Raw genomic sequence first — 27022 nt, 5'->3', positions numbered from 1 at the left:
TGGACCCCCTAAGAGTTACTGAGCTAGTATTACTGCAGCTGCTTTAAGTCCCAGTGCAGCTGCTAGGAACAAAGCCACGCTAATGAAGCTGGACTGTGCATGATTACATCTGCTCCCACTAACCAGCCTGCCCACCCACTACCCCAAATTTTACCTCCTTACCATCAGTAGTAGCAGCCAGGAAACAGGCTCAGCTGAACCCTCTTTCACTGAATGAATTTTTCATTGTTTTTCTTAAATGCCCACGCTTCAGAGGCTATCAACTGCTTAAATGCAGCCATCGACATTTACACAGACATGGTAAGACATTGCATTGCTTGAATGGCTGTGGGGTGGAGTCCTTGAGCTGCTTTAGACTTGTATTTTTTCCTGCCCCCAAACTGATTATAGTTTTGTGTAGATAAAGCAGGTGTATGACTCTGCTTTCTCCCCTAGGGAAGGTTTACAATCGCAGCCAAGCACCACATCACGATTGCAGAGATCTACGAGACTGAGCTTGTGGACATTGAGAAGGTAAGCACTGACCACACCTATGAGCTTGGTGCAGAAGGTGGATGCTTGACCTCTTAGGAATCCTCTCCTCCTCTTTCCCAGCTGGCTGGAGGAATCCTCTCCTCCTCTTTCCCAGCTGACTGGAGTGGCCCAGAACCAATACAGGTGTCCTGGAGGAGACTGCCTAGGTCTAGCTGGCTGAGTAAAGGGGATGTTTACCTGGAGTGCCAGAGATTTTCTGAGCTTACCGGTTTGTGCTGTTATTCATGTTAGAAGGGTCTAAAGACTTTCCATCTGTCTGCTGAAGTTCTCTGAGGCTCTGGAGAAGTGGAAGGCAAACTGTGCACCCTCAGTATTACTCACTCAGTGTCACTGCTCTCATATGTGTCCTGCTTGTAGCTTTTTGTCGTGGACCAACTGTATTAGCCCTACGTTGTGGGGCTATATGTCGTGAACTGGTGTTTGTGGGGCTGCAGTCGGGACTAGTAGGGAGCAGCCCCACGTCCATTCCTGAGGGGGGAGTGTGGATCAAGGGGCCAGCTATTGACGTTAAAGGAAAGACAGACATAGGATAGTGTCAGGAGGGCAGTTTCAGTCCATACTGAATGCCACCCAGTTAATTGATACACCATTTTAAGTAATCAACCAAAGGTGGGGACAGTGGCAGAAGACTTCTGTTATCATCTATATAGGGCAAATAGCAGTTACTTTCCTTAATCCTAAAGACACTCAGTAGCTGCATGTACTACTTGGCCTTCAGGATGAGTGTAAACTCACCTGTGCCTAAGTCTATTGTTATTTAGATAGGAACCATTCACCAGGAGGCCAGGGCATCCTGTAGCCCTTAAGATAATATCTTATAGACAATAGGAGTGATTTGAGCTCTTTGGACTCTTGGCATGATGGAATGGGCTTCCATATATGATTCCCACAGCTTTTTTCTTGGGTTCCACAGTTATCTCTGAACCAGTGGGTTTTAGATGGAATTTTCTTCTTAAGTGCCACTCCCACCCCTGAGTTCTGCAGTCACCAGGCTTCCTTGGCCTTTCTCTTGTCCCCATCTAGCTTGTGAAGAGGGTTTTTGGGTGCTGTTCTCACTACTTCTGTGTTGTACCTGTCCCCAGTTTCATGTGATCAGTGCCAGAGGCTGCAGCTGGTCTGCTCCTGTTCCCTCATCTCAGACTCAAGCAGCAAAGCAGCCACAGTGAGCCTTGATACTAGTGTGTCAGTCTGTCTCTACTGTCTTTTTTTTTTTTTAAGATCCATTTTAAGCTGTGACAAGGTGGTACATGACTTTAATCCCATACATCAGGAAGCAGAGCAGGCAGATCTCTGAATTTGAGGCCACCCTGGTCTACAGAGCTAGTTCTAGAACAGCCAAGGCTACACAGAGAAACCTTGCCTCAAAAAAAACACTCATCTTGTATGTTTGAGTATTTTGTGCCTTTGGAGGCCAGAAGAGAGTACTGGATCCCCTGGAACTGAAGTTACAGAGTGTTGAGCATCCCTGTAGATGCTGGGATTCCAACCTGGGTCCTATGGAAAAACAGTCAATGCTCTTGACCACTGACCTATCTCTCCAGCACCTGTATCCAGCATGCTGGAGACCTGCACTAGCTCTTCATGACTGAGTGGGTCTCGTAGAGGATGTGGAATATGCACAGACATCATTCTGGGTTGCTTCCAGGCCCATGGAAGTCAGAAAGAGCACACTGGCCTGCCAGTAAGAACACTCTGGTCTGGAGCTCATTCCTTATACCAGGGCATTTCTCACACAGCCACTTCATTACTATTTTGGTCTGTTATGGTAGTCTTTGAGCTCTGGTTTTGTTACTCTGTGAATTAGCCAGTAGGTGGCACCTTTCTTTTTTTTTCTCTGATAATAAATATCTTGTTCTGTTGAAAGTAATTTAAGAAATAAAGGTTGCCGGGTGGTGGTGGCGCATGCCTTTAATCCCAGCACTCGGGAGGCAGAAGCAGGTGAATCTCTGTGAGTTTGAGGCCAGCCTGGTCTATAGAACTAGTACCAGGACAGGTACAGAGAAACCCTGACTTGAAAAATAAATTAAAAAAAAAAAAGAAGGAAGGAAGGAAGACAGGAAAGAAAGAAAGAAAGAAAGGAAGAAAGAAAGAAAGAAAGAAAGAAAAGAAAGAGAGGCTAGGTGTGGTGGTGGTACATGGGATCCCAGCAGTCAAGAGTTTGAGACTAAAGGATTGTAAACTCAAGGCCAGTATGGCTGCTTAGCAAAGCACTATCTCAAGAAAAAAGTTATGTGTACTCACACACTCACACACACACACACACACACACACACAGTGATAAGGAGGTGAAGCTAAATTGTTGGCCCCTGACTTTGAAGCTCTTACATCATTGGAAGTTTGAAATTTATGTTTGAAAAATCAATGAGCCAAAATACTGGTTTTTTCTAGATATTATTCACTGTCAGTATGACAGATGTTTGTGTGTGCTTTTACTTCCTTCACAAATTTTAGTTATTAGCAGTGAGATGTGGCATCAAACATGCCAATGACTTCTTGTAGCTTCCTGAGGTAAAACACTCACCTGCATGTAAACAGGTCTGATGTGTGTGATCCTTAAATGACCCAGGGGAGATAAAACTTGTTTCTGTTTCTGGCTCCTGAAGAACCTGACTTAATAATAATGCTTATGACATAGGATAGACACATACTGTAGCTTTATCTTCAGCCAGAGGCTATTTGTTCTAAGGGAACTGAACCTATTTTAAGGTTCCTTTATAGTGTGGTATGTGCACAGTGGACTCTTAAGGTGGAAATGGTGAGATGCAGTATGCTCCCTTACTACTAAGGCCCACACATGCCTCCTAAGTTAAAATGCCACTGGAGTGAAGATCCTTTGCTAGCGGTGGCTTCTCTCCTTTCCTGACTGAGTCTTTCTGTTAAAACTTGGGAAACCATAGAGTCTGGGTGTTGGTTTAATTAGCATTATTTAAAAAAAAACTTTACAATGCAACTTTTGCACCTAAGGTTATTTTAGAAGAGGAGGCAGAAAGATTTAAGAGTCAGAGGAACAGGGAATTTTCTGTGAGATTGTCTCTCCCTGTAAGCTAGATCCATAAAGCCTCACCAGCATGGTTGTCTAAAGATGAGATGAACAAGGACAGTTACAGACATGCTAATGTGGCAGAGGAAAGCTCTGGAGTCCTCAGCCCTAGACCAAAACAAACAAACAAAAAACCTGCAGGCAACTTAGGAATGCTGAGAGCAGGAGAAATAGTCTTCCCCAGGGATGATCACACCAATTGTATATCCAACACCAAATGGTCAGCCCTGGTACACAGACTGAGCAAGCTGTATTTATATATAGGTAGGTAGGTAGGTAGGTAGGTAGATAGATAGATATCAACAATGAATGAAAAATAGGCCATGAATTTGAAAGAGAGCAAGAAAGGTCTCGAAGGCAAAAATGATATAATTATAATCTCAAAAATTAAATAATTAAAACAAAACAAAACATTGTAGCCAGGAGTAGCTTTAATAGCAGCATTTGGGAAGCAAAGGCAGTTGAATCTTTGTGAGTTCAAGGCCAGCCTGAACTCATAGCAAGTTCCAGGCCAGTTCCAATGACCTAAAACTAAGTAAAACTTATAATGACTATCTGGCTAGTAAGTATTCTTAGACCAAATTGTTAAGTGTGTACTTCCTCCCATCCTCTCACCTGAGACAGAAGCTCCATATGGCTCAGTTCAACCCTGTTCTTTGTTCTCAGTGTAAAACTAGGAAGAGAATACCTTCCTCTCCCTAGGAAGAGGCTATGTGGTCCAGGTTTTTTACAGGAGACATGGGTATGTTTTTTGTGCCCCGATCCATTTATTAGAGTGGAAACAATGCTAACCAGTTCAAAGAATAAAAACGGTTCAGAAGGGGCAAAAGGGCAAGGATATGCATCAAATCCAAAGCCTCGTAGAGGCCAAGCCAGTACTCTACCATGAGGCTATGCCCCAACCCCAAAGGCCTTTTTTTCCCATCATATTTGCTGACAGTTTCTGGTCCTTTGAATGACTTGGAATATTGACAGTGGTCTCATTGGGGCATTTTGTTCATTCACTTCTGGTTACTGAGCATCTGCCGTGCAGTACGCTTTCTTCTGGGTTCAGGGATGGCTATGGTGAACAGCAGTCCCGGACCTTCTCTCACAGAATTTGCTTCTGTGAGAGATGGAACCATATGTGCAATGGTTCTGAGAAGGATTCCAAGTGATTGTATTGTCCTGCTGCTTTTGTATTGACTTTTGTATCTGTTAAAAGGGAGTCATAGTGTTCCTAACCTTTTTCTGTCTTGGCACCTCTACCCATTACCTTTAACTGTATGTAGCTCACATGTTTAACCAGTGAAGTCCCTTTTACTTTTTTCCTATTATAAATAATACCGAGGAAATCTATTTTGGGGAGCATATTAGGGAGGTGGGTTATGTGGCTGAAACAAAGAGAAGAGGTGTCTTATTGAAGACTTGTTCAAGGTATGTGTTCTTGGGATGCTCCAGAATCCAGAGACTTCATTAGTATGGTTCCAGTAGCTGTAATCACTACTTTACAGATATGCAGAGGCTTCAGGCTTTAAAAGGGTATTCAGATGTAGTTCTGAAGTCTGCTTTGTTCTATTTATTTTCTTATTTCTGTGCCTAGCGCCTTTAATCTTATTTTCATGTGAAACTAGTTGTGTATTTGGGGCTTACTGGGAAAGCTTTGTAAATTAAGGCAGAGGACTGCAAACCTATTGCTTGCTTGTGTATGTCTACAAGCCAACAAGGGTGCTTTGCTGCTTATTCCTCAGAAGCCAAAACATGTGTGGCACATAAAAATTATGTGAAATTGGACTTGCCGTGTAAGCCTGATGAACTAGTCCAATCCCTGAGACCCAGACAAAGTGGAAGGAGAAAACCCACTCCACAGAGTGTCCATATGCTTTTGACCCTCCCTCTGAAAATAAACTTAAAAATATTTAAATCATGCAAAACTGATGTTTTACTGTCAGTCTCTAGACACAGCACTCATTCCTATGTTGTTGGTGTCTGTGCTGTTACAGGAACACTGAGTCCTTGCCAGCAGAATAATCAGCTGCTAGACCCTAAAGTATGATTTCAGCCAATGCAGAAAAAGCTTATCTTATCCCTGTTTTAAAGCCTCCTGCAAACTTACCTGTTGCCATTTGGGATGTAGAAGTCATTGGTTTTTCAGGCCCTTACCTGTGGACATGGTCTGTTACCACATAACCACCTAAAAAGCAGCCAATTATTTCCAGATTCATCTCCAATTATTATTTTTGTTGTTGTTGTTGTTCCTTTGCTTTTGTTTTTCAAAATAGGGTTTCTTGCCGGGCATTGGTGATACACGCCTTTAATCCCAGCACTCAGGAAGCAGAGGCAGATGGATCTCTGTGAGTTCGAAGCCAGCCTAGTCTATAGAGCGAATTCCAGGACAGCCTCTAAAGCTAAACAGAGAAACAGTCTCAAAACAAAAACAAAAACAAAAACAAAACAAAAAAAAAACAAGGGCTTCTCTGTGTAGCTCTAGCTGTTCTGGAACTCCCTCTGTAGACCAGGATGGCTTTGAACTCAGAGATCCGCCTGCCTCTGCCTCTTGAGTGCTGGGATTAAAGGTGTGCGCCGCCGCCACCACCACCACCACCTGGCTCTCATCAGGCTTAGTAAAACAGTAGCTTCTTTGCATAGTTGGGCCTCTGCTAATGTGTTCTACCCTCTAAAGTGTTGAGTAATCTGATTTCACTTGTCAGAGCCTGATGAGGGCTTCTAGCTTTCTTCTCTCTCCATTGACTATTGTGTGGGTGTCATCTATTTTAAATGGAAGGAACATCTTTGCTCTGGTGATACTTGTAGTAGAAAAAGTCAAAGCTATTGCAGTAAGTCATAGAGTATAACGGCTTCAGGGCTCTCTAAATAAACACTCCAGAGTACGGATTTGATAGTGATGAGTATGCTGGGATAAGGGGTTAGTCAGGAGGCAGGTTCAGTCTGTGGTCTCACTCACTCCAGACTTGGCCATGTCTTTTGTAGCAAGCCGCAGGTGTGTTTGCGGCTATGGTGCTACCAAACTTCATAACGATCCGAGGCAAAGGGCTAAGGATGTAAAATGAAGACAAAGACAGCGTCTCATTCTTACAAGGAGAATGGCGTTTATTCTCATCTTGCAGGGGTAGAGCCTTAAATACCCAAGGCAGGCATGGTGGAAAATCCCCAAAGTGGAAGCCTCTGTTCCCAGGGCCCTCCAGCAAAAGGTGGGCCCAAAGCAGGAATTAGCATTTAAACAAAGGATGGATAACAAGGAACTTGCTGCAGGCTATGAGAGGAGGAGTTGAGAAGTGTTTAGCTAAAAGCTCTTAGTACAAGCAGTCAGCAGACAGACCCCCATAGGGGACGGGTGCAACAGTCTTTTAGCTTTTAGGAAATGGAAAAGATGAAGAAAATGGTACAGAGTAAGATGTTTGGCTATTCACATTCTATCAGAGAAGTAGTAATCGGGCCACCTTGACTGCAGTGGAAGCTGGACCTTTTGCCATGAGTGAGGGAAACTACTGGTTACTTTTCTGTTGCTGTACACAAAACAGCATGACCAAAGCAATTTATGAAACAAAGAACTTATTTTGGTTTAGAGTTCTAGGGGGATAGAGTCCATCATGACAGGGAGGCATGACAGCAAGTGGTAGGCATTGTGGCAGAAGATCACATCTTCAATATCAAACACAGAGGGGAGAAGTAATTAGAAATGGGATAGGGCTGTAAACTCTCAAAGCCCACCCTCAGTGACATACTTCCTCCAGCAAGCCTGTACTTTCCCATACCCCTCATATAGCACCATGAAATGGGACCAAGTTGTCAAATATGTGAGCCTAAGAGGAACATTTCTCATTCAAGCTTCCATAGATAGATTCACATGAAAGCAAGCATTTTGTTTCTAGGAGGCTTCAGGGCCACATGCTTCACTGTATTTGCCAAGGAGGCCAAGTTCTGAAAGATTTATCACTGGAATAAGTTTAATTATAGGGAAAAACAATGGTGTACATGTAGTTTTAAGTTTTTTATTACATTTATTCATTTATTTTGTGTGTGCACTTGTGTACTTGTGGAGGTCAGGGGACAGTTGCAAGAATCCCTTCTCTCCTTCCACTATCAGAGTTCCAGGAATCAAACTCAGGTTGTCAGGCCTGGCAGCAAGCACTTTTACCTACTGAGTCTTCTTACCAGGGCCCATGTGTAGTTTATAAATGCAATTTTTTGAATGAATTGTTTGTAAACTAAATATATGTTCTTTCAGGCTATTGCACATTATGAGCAGTCTGCTGATTACTACAAAGGAGAAGAATCTAACAGGTATGTGCTTTTCTTCATATCTGTAACAGGCTTTTCATATGTGGTAAAAGATACCTCATCTTTATCATCTGAGCATCTCTGCAGAAGCGGGTGTCCTCAGGTCATGTCTCTTCAGTATTGTCACTTACTATGCACTGTCCTACTTTCAGCTCTGCTAACAAATGTCTGCTGAAGGTGGCAGCCTATGCTGCACAGCTGGAGCAGTATCAGAAAGCCATCGAGATCTACGAGCAGGTGAAGACACTGTTGTCACCTTGACAAAGTTTGTAACAGTCACTGCTATCTACTGCTTAAATATCCCATCACTCCCAAAAGAAGCTTGGAAAGACAATCTGCTTTCTGTTTCCCTGATTTGCCGTTCTTGACCCTTTCACATACATGAAATACTGCGCTATCTGTTCTTTATGATTGACTTTGTCATTTGTCATAGTGTTTTCAAGGTTCTTCATATTACAACATGTCAGTGTTTCGTTGCTTTTCATGGTTGACTAATGCTTACTCTGTGATTTATATATTCATCTTTTGATAAGCATTTGGGGTGCTTCCACTTGGAGTCTATTGAGGATATACTGCTGTGAACATTTGCACTTAACTTCAGTTGTCTTGGCTGCATACTTGGGGATGGAATAGAGATTGTTGGGCTTCATAGTACCCAAGCCTGCCTTGCTGAGAAACTACCAGACTCTTACAGAGTACTGGAACATTGAGTGTTCCCAGAACAGTGCCCAGGGCTCAACTTCTCCACATCCTCACCAACATCTCTCTGTGATTTTTAATGAATTCAAAGGGTCATCTCTTCTTTCTCTCATGATGAGTGATATTAATTTTTGTGAGCTCACTGGCCATTTTCCATCATTAGTGAAATATCTGAGTCCTTTGTTCGTTTTGATAGTTAGGAGTTCTTTAATCCTAGATATTAGGATGCAAGTTATTTATGGTCAGGAATAACTTACATTTTTCCCATTCTATGGATTTCCTTTTTATTCTGTTGTTTATTTGCCTTGATCTAGACTTTTTTAGTATCTAAAATAATTCTTTTACATTTATTTATTTTGTGTGGAGTGTGTGAGTACAGAAAACAGATTGTGGAAAACCTGTGGAAAGGAGAGGACAACCTGAAGGAATTGGTTCTCTCCTTCTACTGTGTAAGTCTCGAGACTCAGACTCAGGGCTCCAGGTTTGGCAGAGAGCACCTTACCAACTGAGCTATCTCACCAGCCTCAGAATTCTTAATTTTTATCAACTCTAATTTGTCCTTTCCTTTTTACTATCTGTACTTTTTGTCTTGCATCTAAGTATAGTCAAATTGAGCGTCATGAATCTTTTTAAACTGTAATTTGTTCTAAGAGTCTTAAATTTTTGCCCTTAGATTCAGGTGTTTGATGCATTCTGAGTTAAGCTATTTGTGTGCATGTTAGACTGGGATCCACCTTTACTCTAATGTATGGACATCACTTTACTCATTGTCATTTGTTAAATATGATCTTCAATGGTCTGGAAGTTGTTTCACTAATACAGGGGCTTCATTCTGAGCCCTGTACTCCATCCATCTGTTAAGCTTTATGCAAATATCACTTTGCTCTGACAGTGGTATCTTTACAGAGAAATTTGAAATCAGAGACTGTCAGTCCTGCAGTTGACTCTTCTTTCTCAAGATTGCCCTCCTTCTGGATCCCTTGAAGCAACATAAATTTGGGGATCAGTGTGTTATCCTGCAATGAATCTAGCTTCACTGTTAATAGGACTTGAATTGGGTGTGTAGAGCAGTTCAAAAAGCATATTAGTCAAGGTTCTCCAGAGTAATAGATAGAGACAGCAGATTGGAGTGCAGGAGGAAAAGAAAGAAGATTTTAGGTATTCACTCTCAATGGTAGGGGTTGAGATGGCCCAGATCTGTTGTGAAAAAGATGATATGAGCTCGAACCCGAATGCGGAAGATCATTGTCTCGATTCTAGAACTATCAGGTGAGAAGGATCAGCCGTCCTTTTCTTAAACTTAAAAAAAAAGCATATATTTTGTTTGCTTGTTTTTGTTTTCAAGACAGGGTTTCTCTGTGTAGCTTTGGAGCCTGTCCTGGCACTTGCTCTGTAGACAAAGCTGACCTCAAACTCACAGAGATCTACCAGCCTCTGCCTCCCAAGTGCTGGGATTAAAAGCGTGCACCACCACTACCTGACAAAAATAAGTATATTTTTATTTCATTTATTTGTTTATTGGGGGCGGGCAGGTGCATGGACAACTTGCAGAAGTCAGCTCTGTCACTAGGAATCCAGGAAATTAACAGGCTGCCCAGCTGTAATAAGCATCTTTACCCTCTGAGCTGTCTCACTAGCCCCTTTGCTTAGACTTGTAATTGGTCCAGGCATCAATGAGTTGGCTGAGGCCCATCTATACTGGGAAGGGAAGTCTGCTTTTCTCCTCTGCTGACTGAAATGCTAATCTTACTCAGGGTGATATTTAGCCAGGATCGGGGCACCCAAGGTCTACTTAAGTTGATACATAGAATCGATCCTCAAAGAATATTGCCACTTATGAGTATTTAGTATTTAAGTAATGTGTTACTTAGTTTTTGTGTTGCTGTGATTAAATGCCTGATGAAAGTAATTTAAAGACACAAAGGTTTAGGTAGGCACTGGTAGCATACGCCTTTAGTCCCAGCACTTGGGAGGCAGAGTCAGGCAGATCTCTGTGAGTTCAAGGCATCCAGTCCTTCAAGACATCTGAGGTTAATTTTGGTCAGCTAACAGCTACTGTCCTCTTACTCAAATCAGACTTTATTGTCAGAATGCAATCAAAATATAATACAACAGATGTTTGTTTTCCTTAAAATGATAAACTTCTAGTTGTACTTCATAGGAAGAATGGGGGAAAGCTTAGATCTTTCCATTGTCTCAGAAGCAGAAGTCTTCTAGGCATTCTTTACAGTTCCTGTGCCTAATAACTATCTCTTACTATTGGTGTTGTACTATTTGGTGTTGAGTATATTACTAAGATACTAAAACGTTCTTTTTAAAACAAAACAGGTGAATAGGCAGTGGGTTATTTTGCCTGTGCTAGTGACTTGCTGTCTTCTCTGCCCTAGGTAGGAGCAAATACAATGGATAACCCCTTGTTGAAGTACAGTGCGAAAGATTACTTCTTCAAGGCAGCGCTCTGTCACTTTATCGTGGATGAGCTGAATGCCAAGGTGAGAATACGCTCCTTGCTGATGACTTACTTTACCCTTGAGAAGAGATGCTTTGTTGTTCTTGGTGTCTCTTCATACAGGTCTTAAGAGCTGTGGCAGTGGCTCACTGGATAAAGCACTTAACTCACAAACCTGCAGGCCTAAGTTGAGATGTCCAACACCTATATAAAAGCTAGGTGCAGTGACTCACATCTGATGCCAGCATTGAAGAGCAAGGCAGAGATAAGCCTGTCCCTGAAGCTTGCTCAACAGCCAGTCCATCCAAGTGATGAGTGTCATGTTCAGGGAGATGCCACACCTCAAACATGAGGTGGAGGATGATTGAGAGAGACACTTGAGAATGACCTCTGGCCTCCTCCACATATACACACTCATGTGCATATGTGCCCTCTCTAACATGCTTGGGCACACAGCCATATGAATACATACTTATCCTGCCCTGACATATACAAGTAAAAGCAATAGTTCTTCCATGATGTGTGAATTTCAATCTTTTAACAGCTGCAGTGCTGTCCTCTTCAAGTTTCCTTTAGTGGTTGCTTTAAATAGAATGGGGAACTAAGAGAGAGACAGTAAAACTAATGTCTTCTGTCCCTCTTTTTCCATTTGTTATTTACTTAACTTTTGCAGGGAGAGCAGAGCATGTGGATATGTCCCAGCACACATGTGGAAGTTAGAGAACACCTTTTAGGAGTTAGTCTTCTTCCACTATACAGGATTCATGGATTAAACTCAAGCTAGGCACGGTGGCAAATGCCCTTACCTGCTAAACTACCTCACTGGCCCTAATCACTTTTTTTGTAGTTGTTGAGACAGAGTCTCCCTATGTAGCCCTGGCTGTCCTGGAACTTACTATGTAGACCAGGATAACCTCAAACTCACAGAGATCAACCTGCTTTTGCCTCCCAAATGCTGGGATTAAAGGTATAGACCACCACACCCGGCTTCTAAGTTCTCTGTTAAAAAATACACAAACAAGCTCAAAAGTGGAATTAGAATAGATTGAAAGTTGGAGAAAGCTGCAAAGCAAGATGGCAACTAGAAACCAAGATTGAACCTAAGAAGCCTTGGCACTGGTCATCTAGAGTTCAAAGAGCCACAAAAAAAAAAATGCTCTAGAGTCCCTCCTACCCTGGTGTTTGGCATTTGGAGGGTGTAAAGGAAGGTCTCTGTTTAGAAGACAAGTATAGATCCTGGCAAGTGAATTTTATTCAGTTTCTTCTCTCTAATAGCCCAACTGAAATCTAAAAAATGATTTTAGAAATTTTATTCTCAATTGAAGTTGAATATCCAACTAATAGGTTTCCTCTATTATGGTGTTGAGTTTAACATTATATTTAACAGTTAAATGGGATGAAATAAATTTTTTGAATTAATAGGGCATTGACAACTTTCCTAGTTCACTAGCTTTCACATTGACTGGTTGTTTTCCTCCCTCAGCTTGCTCTTGAGAAATATGAGGAAATGTTTCCAGCATTTACTGACTCCAGAGAATGTAAATTATTGAAAGTAAGTACTGAAGCAACTTTGAGGACAGAAGTCGTCACTGTTGGGTGATGACACCTAAGTGGGACCGTTGATGGGTGGAGTTTTAATCAGTAAGTCTTCTGAGGATGTATTGGTTAATGGACTTAATGCTGTAATGAAATAACCCAACACTGGACAACTTAATAGAAGAAGTATGTTTTGGCTACAGTCTGATGGGACAGTCTATCATAGCACCAGAGGTGTGAGACATTTGGTCACACTTTGTCTTCAGTGAATAAGCACAGAGTGAATGCTAGTTCCCCACTTGCTCTTACGTTTTATTCAGTCTGGGACTCAAGAGATGGTGGGTCTGCTGTCTTCAATTAAACCTTTCTAGAAACACCCACAGGTGTGTTTGCATAGTGACTCTAAACTCAGTTGACAATGAAGACTAGCCATCACTTGGGTACCCCAGACTTAGCTTTTACATTGTAGATATTCATATGTCAAGAGGGTTAAAGTATTTAGCGCTGTTCCAAAGTAGGCAGAATTGAAATAGCAGTGCAAAGTTACTTGGGTAATTCTTACATTTGGATATGTCCTGTTTTATGAGATACTAGGAACATCAGTACAGACAATAAACAAAGTGATTTGTATTCCTACAGAAACAGGACTTTCTAGCTTAAAGTATTTTCTTGATTTTTTTTTTAATGTCATCAGAAACTTCTAGAAGCTCATGAAGAACAGAACAGTGAAGCTTACACTGAAGCAGTAAGTTACACCTTTAGGAAATGTTGCATTTTTAAAGGTTTACAGTATAAAAATTATTTTTCCTTTACATTTTGTAAATTCTGAACATTTATTTGAATGTGGTTCAACTTGCTTGTATTTTCTAAAGATGTCTTGCATGTACCACAAACTATTTCCACTAAGGGTTGGAGAGATGGCTCTGTGGTTTAGAACATTTGTTTCTCTTGTAGAGGACCAGGGTGGATTCCCAGCGCCCCACATCTCATAACCATCTGTAACACCAATTCCAGGGGATCCAGTATCCTCTTCTGACCTCCATGGACACCTGACACACAAACTGTGTACATGCATTCATGCATATGAAATTAATAAGTCTAAAATTTTTATAAATTTTATTTAAATTAGAAACCATCTTATTTTATATATCAATCCCAGTTCCCTCCCATCCTCCTATACACCCCAACGAACCCCGTATCCCATCCCCCATCTACTCGCCCAGGAGGGTGAGGTCTTCCATGAGTGATCTTTAAAATCTGCCAAGTCATTTGGGACAGGACCTAGGCCCTCATGAGAGTGTCCCTCCATGGGAAATGGGCTACCAAAGTCTGTTCATGCACTAAGGATATATCCTGGTTCCACTATCAGGGGTCCCATAGGCTTACCAGTGCTCCTAACCGACACCCATGTTCAGGTGGCCTGGTTTGATCTTATGTTGGTTTCCCAGCTGTCAGACTGGGGTCCATGAGTTCCCACTTGCTCAGGTCAGGTGTTTCTGTGGGTTTTCCCACTGTGGTCTTGACCCCTTTGTTCATCACTCCTCCCTCTCTGAAACTGGATTCCAGGAGTTTGACTCAGTGCCTGGCTGTGGGTCTCTGCTTCTGCTTCCATCAGCTACTAGATGAAGGCTCTAGTATGGCATTTAAGGTAGTCATCATTCTCATTGTAGGGGACGGGCATTTAAGGTAGCCTCTCCACTATTGATTAGGTTCCCAGTTAGGGTCATCCTTTTGGATCTCTGTATAATTCCCTAGTGCCAGATTTCCCTTAAAACCTATAGTGACTACCTGTATTATTATGTCTCTTTTCTTGCTCTCCTCTATTCCTCTACCCACTCAATCTTCCTGATCCCTCATGTTCTCCTCGCTCTTCCTCTTCTCCCCTCCTCGTTCTCCTATCTTTCTTCCTCCTTCCCTCATACTCCCCATTTGTTCAGGGGTTCTTGTCCCTTTCTGCTTCACTAGGGGACCATGTATGTCTCTCTTACCATCCTCCTTGTTTCCTAGCTTCTGTGGAGGTGTGGATTGTAGGCTGGTAATCCTTTTCACTGTGTCTAGAATCCATATATGAGTGAGTATATACCATGCTTGTCTTTCACTGACTGAGTCACCTCACTCAGGATGGTTTCTTCTAGTTCCATCCATTTGCCTGCAAATTTCAAGATTCCATTGTTTTTTTTTTTCCTCTGAGTATGCCATTGTGTAAATGTACCACATTTTCTCTATCCATTCTTTGGTTGAGGGGCACCTAGGTTGCTTCCAGGTTCTGGCTATTACAAATTAGTGCTTCTATGAGCAGATTTGAACAGATATCCTTGTATGAATGTGCATCCTTTGGGTATATGCCTAAGAGTGAAATTGCTGGATCTTGAGGTAGACTGGTTTCCATTTTCTGGAGAAACTGCCATTACTGATTTCCAAAATGGCTGTACAAGTTTGCATTCCCACTAGCAATGGAGAAGCGTTCCCTTTTTTCCACATCCTCTCCAGCATAAATTGTCATTGGTGTTTTTTATTTTAGCCATTCTGACAGTTGTAAGATGATATCTCAGAGTTGTTTTGATTGGTATTTCCCTGATGGCTAAGGATGTTGAGCACTTTCTTAAGTGCTTTTCTGCCATTTTAGATTCCTCTATTGAGAATTCTCTGTTTAGTTCTGTAACCTACTTTTTGGTTCAATTATTTGGTGTCTTGGTGACAAGCTTCTTGAGTTCCTTGTATATTTTGGAAATCAGCCTTCTGTCTGATGTGGGGTTGGTGAAAATCTTTTCCCATTCTGTGGGCTGTGGTTTTGTCTTGTTGACTGTGTCTTTTGCCTTACAGAAGTTTCTTTGGGAGGTCCCATTTATTAATTGTCTATCTCAGTGTCTGTGCTACTGGTGTTATGTTCAGGAAGAGGTCTCCTGTACCAATTTGTTCAAGGTACTTCCCACTTTCTCTTCTAAGAGGTTCAGTGTGGCTGGATTTATGTTGAGATCTTTGATCCATTTGGACTTAAGATTTGTGCATGATGATAGATATGGATCTGTCTGCAATCTTCTACATGCCAGCATCCAGTTATGCCAGCACCATTTGTTGAAGATGCTTTCTTTTTTCCATTTAGCTTCTTTGTCAAAGATCAGGTGTTCATACGGATTAATATCAGGGTCTTCAATTCAATTCCATTGGTCTACCTGTCTTTTTTTGTGCCAATACCAAGCTGTTTTCATTACTATAGCTCTATAGTAGAGCTTGAAGTTAGGGATGGTGATGCCTCCAGAAGTTCCTTTATTGTACAAGGTTGTTTTGGCTATCCTGGGTCTTTTGTTTTTCCATATAAAGTTGAGAAATATTCTTTCAAGGTCTGATTTTGTGCTGGGATTTTGATAGGAATTGCATTGAATCTGTAGATTGCTTTTGGTAAGATTGCTATTTTTGCAATGTTGATCCTACCTATGCAAGAGCATGGGAGATCTTTCCATTTTCTGGTATCTTCTTTAATTTCTTTCTTTAGTGACTCAAAGTTCTTGTCATACAGGTCTTTCACCTGTTTGGATAGTTACCCCAAGATATTTTATGTTGTCTGTGGCTATTGTAAAGAGTAATATATCTCTGATTTCTTTCTCAGCCCTTTTATTGTCTATATATAATAGAGCTACTGATTTTTTTTTTTGAGTAAATCTTATATCCTGCCACTTTGCTGAAGGTGTTTATCAGCTGTAGGAGTTCCCTGGTAGAATTCTTTGGGTCATTTATTAGACTATCATATCATCTGCAAATAAGGAAAGTTTGACTTCTTCCTTTCCAATTTGTATCCCCCTTGATCTCCTTTTGTTGTCTTATTGCTTAACAAGAACTTCAAGTACATTATTGAACAGATATGGAGAGAGTGAACAACCTTGTCTTGTTTCTGATTTTAGAGGAATCACATTGAGTTTCTCTCCGTTTAGTTTGATGTTGGCTGACAGTTTGCTATATATTGCTTTTATTGTGTTCAGGTATGTTTCTGTTATCCCTGATCTCTCCAAGACCTTTATCATGGAGTTTTGAATTTTGTCAAAGGCTTATTTAGCATCTTCTGAAATGATCTTGTGGCTTTTCTTTTTCAGATTGTTTATAGGGTGGATTACATTGATGGATTTTCATATGTTGAACCATCCCTGCATCCCTGGGATGAAGTCTACTTGATCATGGTGGATGATTTTTCTGATGAGCTCTTGAATTCGATTTGCCAGTATTGAGTATTTTTGCATCAGTGTTCATGACAGAGATTGTTCTCTAATTCTCTATCTTAGTTGTGTCTTTGTGTGGTTTGAGTACCAGGTAATTGTAGTCTCAGAAAAAGAGTTTGGCAAAGATCCTTCTGCTTCTATTGTGTGGAACAATTTAAGAGTATTGGTATCAGCTCTTCTTTGAATTTCTAGTAGAATTGTGCACTGAAACCATCTGTCCCTGGACTTATTTTGGTTGGAAGACTTTTGATGACTGCTTCTATTTCATTAGGGGCTATATGTTTACTTAAATTGTTTATCTGTTCTTGATTCAATTTTGGTAAGTGATATCTATCCAGAAAATAGTCCATTTCATTAAAATTTTCCAATTTTGTAGAGTATAGGTTTTCAAAGTATGACCTGATGATTATCTGGATTTCCCCAGTGTCTGTTTTTAATGTTCCCCTTTTCATTTCTGATTTTGTTAATTTGCATGTTCTCTCTCTGCCTCTTGGTAGGTTGGATAAAGGTTTGGCTATCTTACTGATTTTTCTCAAAGAGCCAACTGTTTGTTTCATTGATTCTTGGTATTGTTTTCTTTGTTTCTTCTTTATTGATTTCAGCTCTCAATTTGATTATTTCCTAGCATCTACTCCTTCTGGGTGAGTTTGTTTCTTTTTGTGTTAGAGCTTCCAGGTGTTTTGTTAATTCTCTAGTGCGTCTATTTTCCAGTTTCTTCATGTGGGCACTTAGTGCTATGAACTTTCCTCTTAGAACTGCTTTCAGAGTGTCCCATAGGTTTGGGTATGTTATGCCTTTATTTTTATTGAATTCTAGGAAGTCTTTGATTTCTTCATTTCTTCCTTTACTCAGGAGTGATGCAATTGAGTATTGTTAAATTTCCATGAGTTTATAGTGTTTCTGCAATTTGTGTTGTTGTTGGATTCTAATTTTAAGCCATAGTGGTCTGATAAGATAGAGGGTTATTCCAATTTTTTTATATCTGTTGAGATTTGCTTTATTGCTGAGTATGTGGTTGAAGAAGGTTCCTTGTAGCGCTGAGAAGAAGGTATATTCTTTTGTGTTTGACTGAAATGTTCTATAGATGTCTGTTAAACCCAATTGGGTCATAACTTCTGATAGTTCCTTTGTTTCTTTGTTAAGTTTCTGTCTGGTAGTCCTGTCCAGTAGTGAGAGTGTGGTGTTGAAGTGTCTCTCACTATAAGTATGTGGGTTTTAATATGTGATTTGAGTTTTAGTAATATTTCTTTTGTGAATGTAGGTGTTTTGTATTTGGAGCATAGATGTTCAGAATTGAGACTTCATCCTGATGAATTTTTCCTGTGATGAATATGAAATGACCTTCTTCATTTCTTTTGAATAATTTTAGTTTGAAGTCTAATTTGTTAGATATTAGGATAGCTACATCTACTTGCTTTTTAGGTTCATTTGATTTGAAAATCTTTTCCCAACTCTTAACTCTGGGGTAATGCCTTGTCTTTGAAGGTGAGATGTGTTTTTTGTATGCAGCAGAAGGATGGATTTTGTCTTTGCATCCATTCTGTTAGCCTGTCTTTTTATAGATGAGTTAAGACCATTAGTATTGAGGGATATTAATGACCACTGATTGTTGATTCTTGTTAATTTTGGATTCGTTTTTGTTGGTGGTATTGTGTTTGAGTTTTTCCCCCTATTTCTGGATTTTGGTAAAGTGAGATTATCTATTGCCTATGTATTTTGAGTGTAGTTAACTTCCTTGGGTTGGAGTTTTCCTCCCAGAACTTGCTGCAGGGCTGGATTTTGGATATGTGTTGTATAAATCTGGTTTTGTCTTTGAATATCCTGTTTTCTCCAACTATAGATGATTGAGAGTTTATCTGGGTGTAGTAGTATGGGCTGGAATCTGTGGTCTCTTAGTGTTTGTGGAACATATCCAGTACCTTCTGGCTTTCAGAGATTTGATGGAGAAGTCAGGTGTATTCGGATAGGTCTGCCTTTATATGTTACTTTACCTTTTTTCCTTTACTGCTCTTAATATTCTTTCTTTATTCCATATGTTTGGTGTTTGATTATTATGTGAGGGACTTTTTTTTTTTTTTTGGTCCAGTCTATTTGGTGTTCGGTAAGCTTCTTGTACTTTCATAGGCATGACCTTCTTCAGGTTGAAAGTTTTGTTGAATATGTTTTCTGCACCACAGAGCTGGGCTTCTTCTCCTTCATCTATACCTCTTATTCTTAGGTTTGGTCTTTTTTTTTTTTTTTTTTTTTTTTGGTTTTACGAGACAGGGTTTCTCAGTATTTGGAGGCTGTCAGTCCAGCCCTGCCTTGAACTCACAGAGATCCGCCTGCCTCTGCCTCTGCCTCCCGAGTGCTGGGATTAAAGGCGTGCGCCACCACTGCCCAGCTAGGTTTGGTCTTTTAAAGGTGTCCCATATTTCCTGAATATTTTGTGTTAAGGATTTGCTGGATTTAAGATTTTCTTTGGTCGATGAATCTATTTCCTTTTCCTTATCTTCAGCGCCTGAGATTCTGTCTTCCATCTCTTGTATTCTGTTGGTTATGCTTGCATCTGTAGTTCCTGATCCCTTACCCAGCTTTTCTATTTCCAGCATTCATTCCCTCAGTTTGTATTTTCTTTATTGTCTCTATTTCAGTTTTCAGGTCTTAAACTGTTTGAATTGTTTCCTTCATCTGTTTGTTTTTTTCTTGGCTTTCCTTCCTTGCTTTCTTTAAGAGATTTGTTGATTTATTTCATTTTTTGGTTTATTCTTCCATTTCTTTTTTTTTTATGAATGAGGCAATTTATTAACCCAACATCCTTTGTTCTAATGCTTCTTGTTGGCAGCTGCCACCTGTCCAGCAATCCTGTCTAGATCTCTCTGTCCCTGCGGTGTTAGTTTGCGGCCCCCATCTTGGTCCTTTTCCACCATTTTCAGCCCCTCCAGTGCTTGGAGGACGCGGCGGGCCACACTCTTGGAGCCTCTGCTGAAGTGGCTGGGCCTGACACCATTTCTCTGCCGTCCTCCATAGATCTTGGTCATGGAGCCAACGCCGGCACCGCCACGAAGGTGCAGGTGCCGTGCTGTGGAAGCAGCTCGTGTGTAGAACCAGTTCTCATCATAGGGGGCGAGTTCTTTATGCTTCGCCAGCTTGACTGTGTCCACCCATTCGGGGACTTGCAGCTTCCCGGACTTTTTGAGGAAGGCTGCCAGAGCTCTGACGAACTCCTGCTGGTTAACGTCTTTTACAGTAACTCCAGGCATCGTGCGGCCTCCGCGCTGCCAGCCATTTCTTTAAGGGATTTTCTCATATCCTCTTTGAGTGCCTCTATTATTTTCATGAAGTTGTTTTTAAGGTCATTCTCTTGTGTTTCATCTGTGTTGGGACGTTCAGGTCATGCTGGTGTAGAATCCCTAGACTCTGGTGGTGTCATATAAGTCTTTCTGTCGTCGCATGTGTTCTTTTGCTGTAGTCTTCCCATCTCTTCTTCCAGTGCGTATATGTGGAGTCTCTCCCTCTCCTGGTGGGTATGGGTTCAAGGTCCTATCCTCTCCTCTGTCTCTCTCTCTCTCTGTCTCTCTTTCTCTCTCTCTGCCTCTCTCTCTCTCTCTGTCTCTCTCTCTGTCTCTCTCTGCCTCTCTCTCTCTCTCTCTCTCTCTCTGTCTCTCTTTCTCTCTCTCTGCCTCTCTCTCTCTCTGTCTCTCTTTCTCTCTCTCTGCCTCTCTCTCTCTCTGTCTCTCTCTCTCTCTGCCTCTCTCTCTCTCTCTGTCTCTCTCTCTGTCTCTCTCTCTCTCTGTCTCTCTCTCTGTCTCTCTCTGTCTCTCTCTCTCTGCCTCTCTCTCTCTCTGCCTCTCTCTCTCTCTCTCTGTCTCTCTCTCTGCCTCTCTCTCTGTCTCTCTCTCTGTCTCTCTCTGCCTCTCTCTCTCTCTCTCTCTCTCTCTCTGTCTCTCTCTCTCTGTCTCTCTCTCCCTCCCTCCCTCCCTGTCTCTTCAGGAGGGTGGAGAGTCAAGACCAGAGTGACGGCTGATGATGTTGACTGCTTTGTACTGCCTCCGGGTTCTTCTGGGGGATTTGGTGACAGGAAGGGTCTGGCAGTGGAAGATCAGGGGACTCGAAGAGGGGAAAGTAGTTTAGAAAAGTCCCTGCGACTCACCTCTCCACCGGATGGTGGAGGGGCAAGACAGGAATGGCAGCTTTGTTCTGCCTCCAGGTCTCTGCAGGATTCGGTGGCAGGAGGGTCAGCTGGATGCAGGTCAGAGGACTCTAAGAGGGAGAGCTCTAAATCTAAAATTTTTATTTAATCCCATTAACCTGTGAGAACTAACTTAGCCAGCATGCTTCTTCAGAAACTTGTGACAGAGTCGTAACATGGAGTTTTGGTGATTTGAAGACAGTCTGACAGTGTAAAGGAGGGCTTATGTTAAAATTAAAGTTTCAAAACTGGGCCTTTGGTATACTTGGGTGTATGTGTATTATAGGTTACTTTCTTTTTTCTGTTTTTGTTTGTTTTTTGTCTTTTGCAATCTTGTGTTCAGAGTCAAGCAGATTTCTTAGTAGGTTGAAATGAGATCAACTCCAGTCTTAAAGTGACAGTGAAAAGGAACATCTTAACTTTTACCCTCAAACTGCTTTCACCAATGTCATTGTCTTTCTTTGCATAAGCTAAAATCCATCAAGGGGATTCTGCTCCCCATCCACTAATTATTTGATAGTATTTTTTCATGATCAGTAAATAATACTTTTCTTATACCTTACTAATTCTTTTTTTTGTTTGTTTGTTTGTTTTTGTTTTTTACGAGACAGGGTTTCTCTGTATTGCTTTGGAGGCTATCCGTCCAGCCCAGCCTCGAACTCACAGAGATCTGCCTGCCTCTGCCTCCCGAGTGCTGGGATTAAAGGCATGCGCCACCACCGCCCGGCTTACCTTACTAATTCTTATGCCATGCCCACATCCTCTGTCATACAGAATTTACCTTTCCACTTAGCTTTTCTGGATTTTTGCCATATACATGTTCGCATACAAAGAAAAATTAAATGCACAGGCTTATAGGATAAAGGAAAACTGATTGGGGGAGCATGTTTTTGTTTCTTTGGTTTGGTTTGGTTTTTCAAGAACAGGTTTCTCCGTGCAATGGTCCTGGCTGTCCTGAAACTCACTCTGTAGACCAGGCTGGCCTCGAACTCACAGAGATCCATCTGCCTCTGCCTCCCAAGTGCTGGTATTAAATGCATGTGTCAGCTTCAATTTCCACCTCGCTAGGAAAACTGTTTTTAGTGAGGAAAGTTATAAATTAGAATGAGAATTTTTTTATATTCATTTTGGTTTTTATAGTTTATTTTTATTTCATGTCCATTGGTATTATGTCTGTGTGTGGGTGGTCAGATCTTGGAGTTACAGTTAAAAGCTGCATGTGGGTGCTGGGAATTGAACCCAGGTCCTCTAGAATAGCAGTCAGTGTTCTTAACCACTCTGCCATGTTTCCAGCCCTAGAATGAGTAATTTCTAATCAAAGTCAGTGGGTTATCACAGTAACATCTTTAAACAGCTTAGGTCACTATCATCTTGTGTTTTCAATGTATTTCAGGTATAATTCCTGTTCTTCATTCCTTAAACCAGGTGAAGGAGTTTGACTCAATATCACGCTTGGATCAGTGGCTTACCACCATGTTACTTCGTATCAAGAAGTCTATCCAAGGGGATGGAGAAGGAGATGGAGACCTCAAGTGAAACGCTGACATCTTTTAGGCGATGGAGACCTCAAGTGAAACGCTGACATCTTTGTGGCATGCAGTTCATTCCTTTTTAGTTTTGTCTTCGGGCAAAGTGATCTTTCTGGGATGCCCATTTAATGACAACTTTGTTGTAAATAAGCCACACAGTTTATCTATTGTTTCAGCTCGCCATATTTATGTTACTGTGAGAATGGGAGGCCTCTATTTACTTTGTGGTTATGACATCCGAAGTGTATAATGCTTATCAGAGTCCTCATAGTTTTCTAAGAAGTACTGCCGAATCTTATTCCTGTTCTTCTGGTGTTTTCAGGGCCCGAGTTCAGTATTGTCATGTGTTTTTCCTTTTATCCTAAACTCGGATACTCAATCCAGTTTTTAGATACTGGATGGACCCTTTACACAAGTGGCATAGTTTAGATTGTTATTTAGGAAAACGTTTGTAATTCAGTAGAAACCGTTTGGCTTTCTTTTACAGTTATTTTGATGGTGCTAGTGATGAATTCATTTGCTTTTTATTTTGCCCCATAAGCTCACATATACATGGCAAACACTGAGAACAGCTGGGATCTGTTGGCATCACTTGCATTATAAGGGCAAAGAATTTGCTGGCAGGTGTTGTGGTCCTGTTTACTGTATGGATGAATGTTAAGGTAGATTTCAGTGATTTTTGTTTTGTTTTGTAACTTGTACACAACCTATGAAAAATGGATTTTTTTTCCCTTCCCGAGAGTTTACACTCTTAATCATAATGGCAATCCCTTCTTCAAAAAATATTTTAACTGGTGTCTTTGTTCTCACATTTATACACTTCTCCCATTGTCTTCTGGGCCATGGTCATGCCAAGCTTGAGCAGAGCTGGACTGAAGTTTCCAGCTAATGCTTGAGACTGTGTGATTAAGTGTCTTTTGTTGGACATGGTGGTTAAGTGGGGGTCAGTGTGGCATAAGAATTTGTTATATGTGGTTGGATAAGAACCTTACCTGTGTCTGATGGTCCCTGGTTTAATTTTCAACTGGTGATTTCACTTGTATGAATTTTGCTGTCCATTTGATTTATATAAGATGTATGATGTTATTTCGGATTTTGACCCTCCCTGCTACTTTATATGCTGATACAGTACTGTAGACATGGCCTTGCTTCCTGAGTCTCCTGTGCATATCTGTATGCTGATGATTTGTGCTTGGAGAGCATGCGTTACTAGAAATACTTTGTAGTCCTAAGTGCTGCTGTCATGTGACAGACAATGAAACTGGTGATTAGTCAGGTGTGAAATGGCACTAGAATGGTGTTTTCATCTTTGGATGGCTCTAGAGTAGGGTTGGTGGCTCTTACTGTGCAATGGTGGCTGTGCCAGGTCCAGGGCAAAAGAGGAGAGTTTGAGAACTGATAAGAAAGTCAGATCTTTCACACGTGAAAGTAGCAGGATGGGCCTAGAGACATGGTTCCTGCTCTTCCAGGGGCTCAAGTTTGATTCCCAGAACCCATGGTGGGTGGCTCAAAACCACCTGTAACTCCAGTTCCCCCAGGAGTTCTGTACTCTCTTCTTCCCTCAATAAGTACATGCATACATATGAATACGTACAGATAAATGAATATATACATGTAGGCAAAACACTCATGTATAAAATAATGAATCTCTTAAATTATTTTCAAGGAAAAATTAATAGGAGATAAAGTTGAAATTGGTCCCATGAGGACAGGTAGTAGGTGTCTGTCAGGCACTGTGAAGACTCGAGCTCTGTCATGGTTCTAACAGAGTGTGTGCAGGAAGCTCAGAGGCCTTTGTGTGTCTGGAAAAGAGGGAATATGCCCAAGAATCTGATGAGGATTCCTTTTTCTTTCAATGCTTTTTGGATTTTCTGAATGATAACTGGCTGTACCAAAGGTAAAATTTGCACTCGAGCCTAATAGATCCTTCTTGACTCCATTAGAATCTCTGATGAAAAGACAGAGAAAAGTGAGTTATTGGGACTAGAGAGATAACTTCATCCACTCTTCCAGAGGGTCCATGTTTAAGTCCCAGCAATCATATGGAGACTCAAAGCTGTCTGTAACTCCAGTCCTAAGGGACCCATCATCCTCTTCTCACCTCCACAGGCACCAGGCATGCATGTGGTGCACAGGCGTACGTGTAGACAGAACACTCGTGCACTTAAAATAAGGCTTTTTAAAACTCTGGTTTATAGAATAAGGCATGTAAATGGCTGTAAGTGAGTTCTGATGGGAGAGCATTTGAACACTGGCCAGTCTCTGTACTCTGCCCTAATTCAATCTTCTGGGGTGACCATTTAAAATCCACATGGTATCTTGAAAGACACTTTGGTGTCATGATTCCTTAACATACCTATCTAGAGAAGTGTTGGGTTTTTGAAGTATTATTTATATTCTTCCAATCAGTTATTTGCTTTTACTGAAGTTAAGTGCTTGGACAAGCATCATGGACACTTGTAGTCCTATAGTATTTAAGAGGATAAAGTTTAAGGAAGTCAGGCTGGATTACAATGTGAGACCTTATCTCAAAAAAAAAAAAAAAAAAGGCTGAGATCAGTCAGTGCTTGGGTTTATTGTGTCCCAGCACTTAGGAGGCTGAGGCAGTAAGAGTATACTAAGAACAGACCTGGCAGAAGGTAAAGAATGAGGAAAATGTCTAGACAGTAGTATGCAAGCTTACTTCCTCCAAATGTCCTGTAGATACAGGGCAGTACACTGTCTCAAGATGCCTAGGCTTAGACTTTCAAGGTCTCTAGAATATTAAGAACAAAACACAGTGATCATTTGTTACAGTTCTCGTACTTGAATCTTGGGAAAGTTGATGGTTATGTCAGTCGAAAAGCTTTGCTTTTGTGGCAACATTTTTATAGCTTGTGTGAATTCTTTTTATTTAATGACATAAAACAGTATTTTTGCACAGTTGTAACCATGTGTGGTGGTGTCACTCTAACCAAAGTATATGCACCAGCCCTTGTGCATTTATTGTTCCCTCTGGTGTGCACTTAAAATGTCCAAATACAAACCTTTGTGACTGTTGGAGGATCTGGCAGCACAGCATGCCCGTGACCTGTCTGCTGCAGTGTGAGCTGGGACCCGTAGCAGGCCCTGTGAAGTCCTGAGTTGCTCTCAGGCAAGGGATCACATTATAAAAGCTAACCATGTAACAATAAATCTACCTAAGCTGAAAGGATGTTTTATGTGAACCTGTACAGTAAATAAAGTGGAAATTATCAGTAATGGTTTGACTAGTCTTTGCTAAATTGACTCAGGTCAGAACTAGTTGCTTTGAAGTTGTTCCCATCAAGTTTACAGGACTGAAATTACCAACACTAGGCTTTCTGTGCTGTGCTCACCTAACAGTTCTGCTGCCTGAGGTTAGAAGGAAACCCTGGTCCTCTCTTGTTGCAAGTCAAGTGCCAGTGACTGCCAAGCTCATCTTTTCCCTTCCTTGAGTCCCTTAAGCTTCACTGTCTCTTGCAAGGCAGACAAAAGAGGGGCTGCTAGAAACTGTTGTATTCTGGGAAGGAAATGTTCTCCTTCATATGTGGCCTTTTTAATCTTGTAAGCAGGTATACTATAGCTGCCACAGGGAACTATAGCTGCCCTTGGAGGTGGGAAGTTCAGACCCTTGCCATTGAGTCACAGAACTTTGCCAGAGCTGTAATTCACAACTTAAAATGAATGTGAAGTAGGTCATCAGAAATTTTTGGTCACTGCAGGTCTGGCTACCAACCCCAGTGTCTTCCCTTGGTTGGCTTCCTTACTCTGAAGGAAGTTGGAGCGTGGCTTCAGAAATGGCCAGCTTGATCAGTTACAGTGGTGTAACATTAAACAAGTTAAAGTTGTGCCTGGAGACAAGACTTGGTGATTAAGAGGACTGGTACCCTAGCTGAATTCTTGGCATCCATGCGGTGGTTCACAACTGTCTGGGTAACTCCTGTTCCAGGGTATCTGATGCCTCCTTGGGCACTAGGTGTGCATGCAGTATACAGACATAAACATGCAGGCAAAATACTCACACACATAAAATCTTTTTAAAGTTAAATTATAATCTACACTCCCAAGTTCTGGGACTAAAGGCATGCACCAACACCGCCTGGCCAAACCCTGGAATATTTTTTTGCTTCTGTCTGTAACTTCACATGTGTGGCTGAAGGTTTTCCTTGTATCACAGTGTGTACATCCCCATTTACTGGGCATTTTTAATCTGTGGATTGTCAAGAGGATGAACTCTCCTTAATCTGTGTTATCTAGTTGATATTATTATGTTATCTTATACAGAACTCTGATGAATAATAATCAATACAAAGAAATGCTACACAGTCATGGCCTATGAGTTCCCCCTAAAAGCTTCTTTAGATCACAGCTCAGGTTGATGGTTAGGAAAACAGTTGAATTTCCCCAGCTGCCAGAATAACTGTGCTCTATTAGCTGATATAAAGCTTCAAATTAGCTTTAGATTAGACAAGATGCCTTGCTAATGTTTTTTAAGATTAAACTATTCCCAGAAAATAAATGTAGTTTACAAGGACATATAGCTGAGCTGTCTGATTTGTTTAGCTAGGGTTA

At 41.2% G+C, this 27022-nt stretch overlaps 2 protein-coding genes across 3 annotated transcripts in view; one reads left to right on the top strand and one right to left on the bottom strand.

Annotated features, from left to right (window-relative positions):
• Window positions 1–25690, top strand: part of Napb (NSF attachment protein beta) — a 48646-nt gene extending 22956 nt beyond the window's left edge. Inside the window, exons 4-11 of one of the 2 annotated variants that reach the window (XM_040746459.1) lie at window positions 254–300; window positions 436–513; window positions 7803–7858; window positions 8008–8092; window positions 10942–11046; window positions 12487–12555; window positions 13234–13284; window positions 22347–25690. In XM_040746459.1, coding sequence (XP_040602393.1) covers window positions 254–300; window positions 436–513; window positions 7803–7858; window positions 8008–8092; window positions 10942–11046; window positions 12487–12555; window positions 13234–13284; window positions 22347–22457 — 602 coding nt within the window. In that variant the 3' untranslated portion in view covers window positions 22458–25690. The remainder of the gene's footprint in view (window positions 1–253; window positions 301–435; window positions 514–7802; window positions 7859–8007; window positions 8093–10941; window positions 11047–12486; window positions 12556–13233; window positions 13285–22346) is intronic. The other variant, XM_040746460.1, reaches the window with a different exon arrangement.
• LOC121140556 (40S ribosomal protein S19-like) lies at window positions 19508–20018 on the bottom strand. Its single transcript, XM_040746461.1, has one exon. The coding sequence runs from the start codon at window positions 19990–19992 to the stop codon at window positions 19555–19557; it is 438 nt and encodes a 145-aa protein (XP_040602395.1). The 5' UTR covers window positions 19993–20018; the 3' UTR covers window positions 19508–19554.
• Window positions 25691–27022: the final 1332 nt, after the last annotated feature.

This window comes from Mesocricetus auratus, unplaced genomic scaffold, assembly GCF_017639785.1.
Source record: "Mesocricetus auratus isolate SY011 unplaced genomic scaffold, BCM_Maur_2.0 Super-Scaffold_100004, whole genome shotgun sequence".
Taxonomy (NCBI): Eukaryota; Metazoa; Chordata; class Mammalia; order Rodentia; family Cricetidae; genus Mesocricetus; species Mesocricetus auratus.
This window is presented reverse-complemented; position numbering and strand designations above follow the sequence as displayed.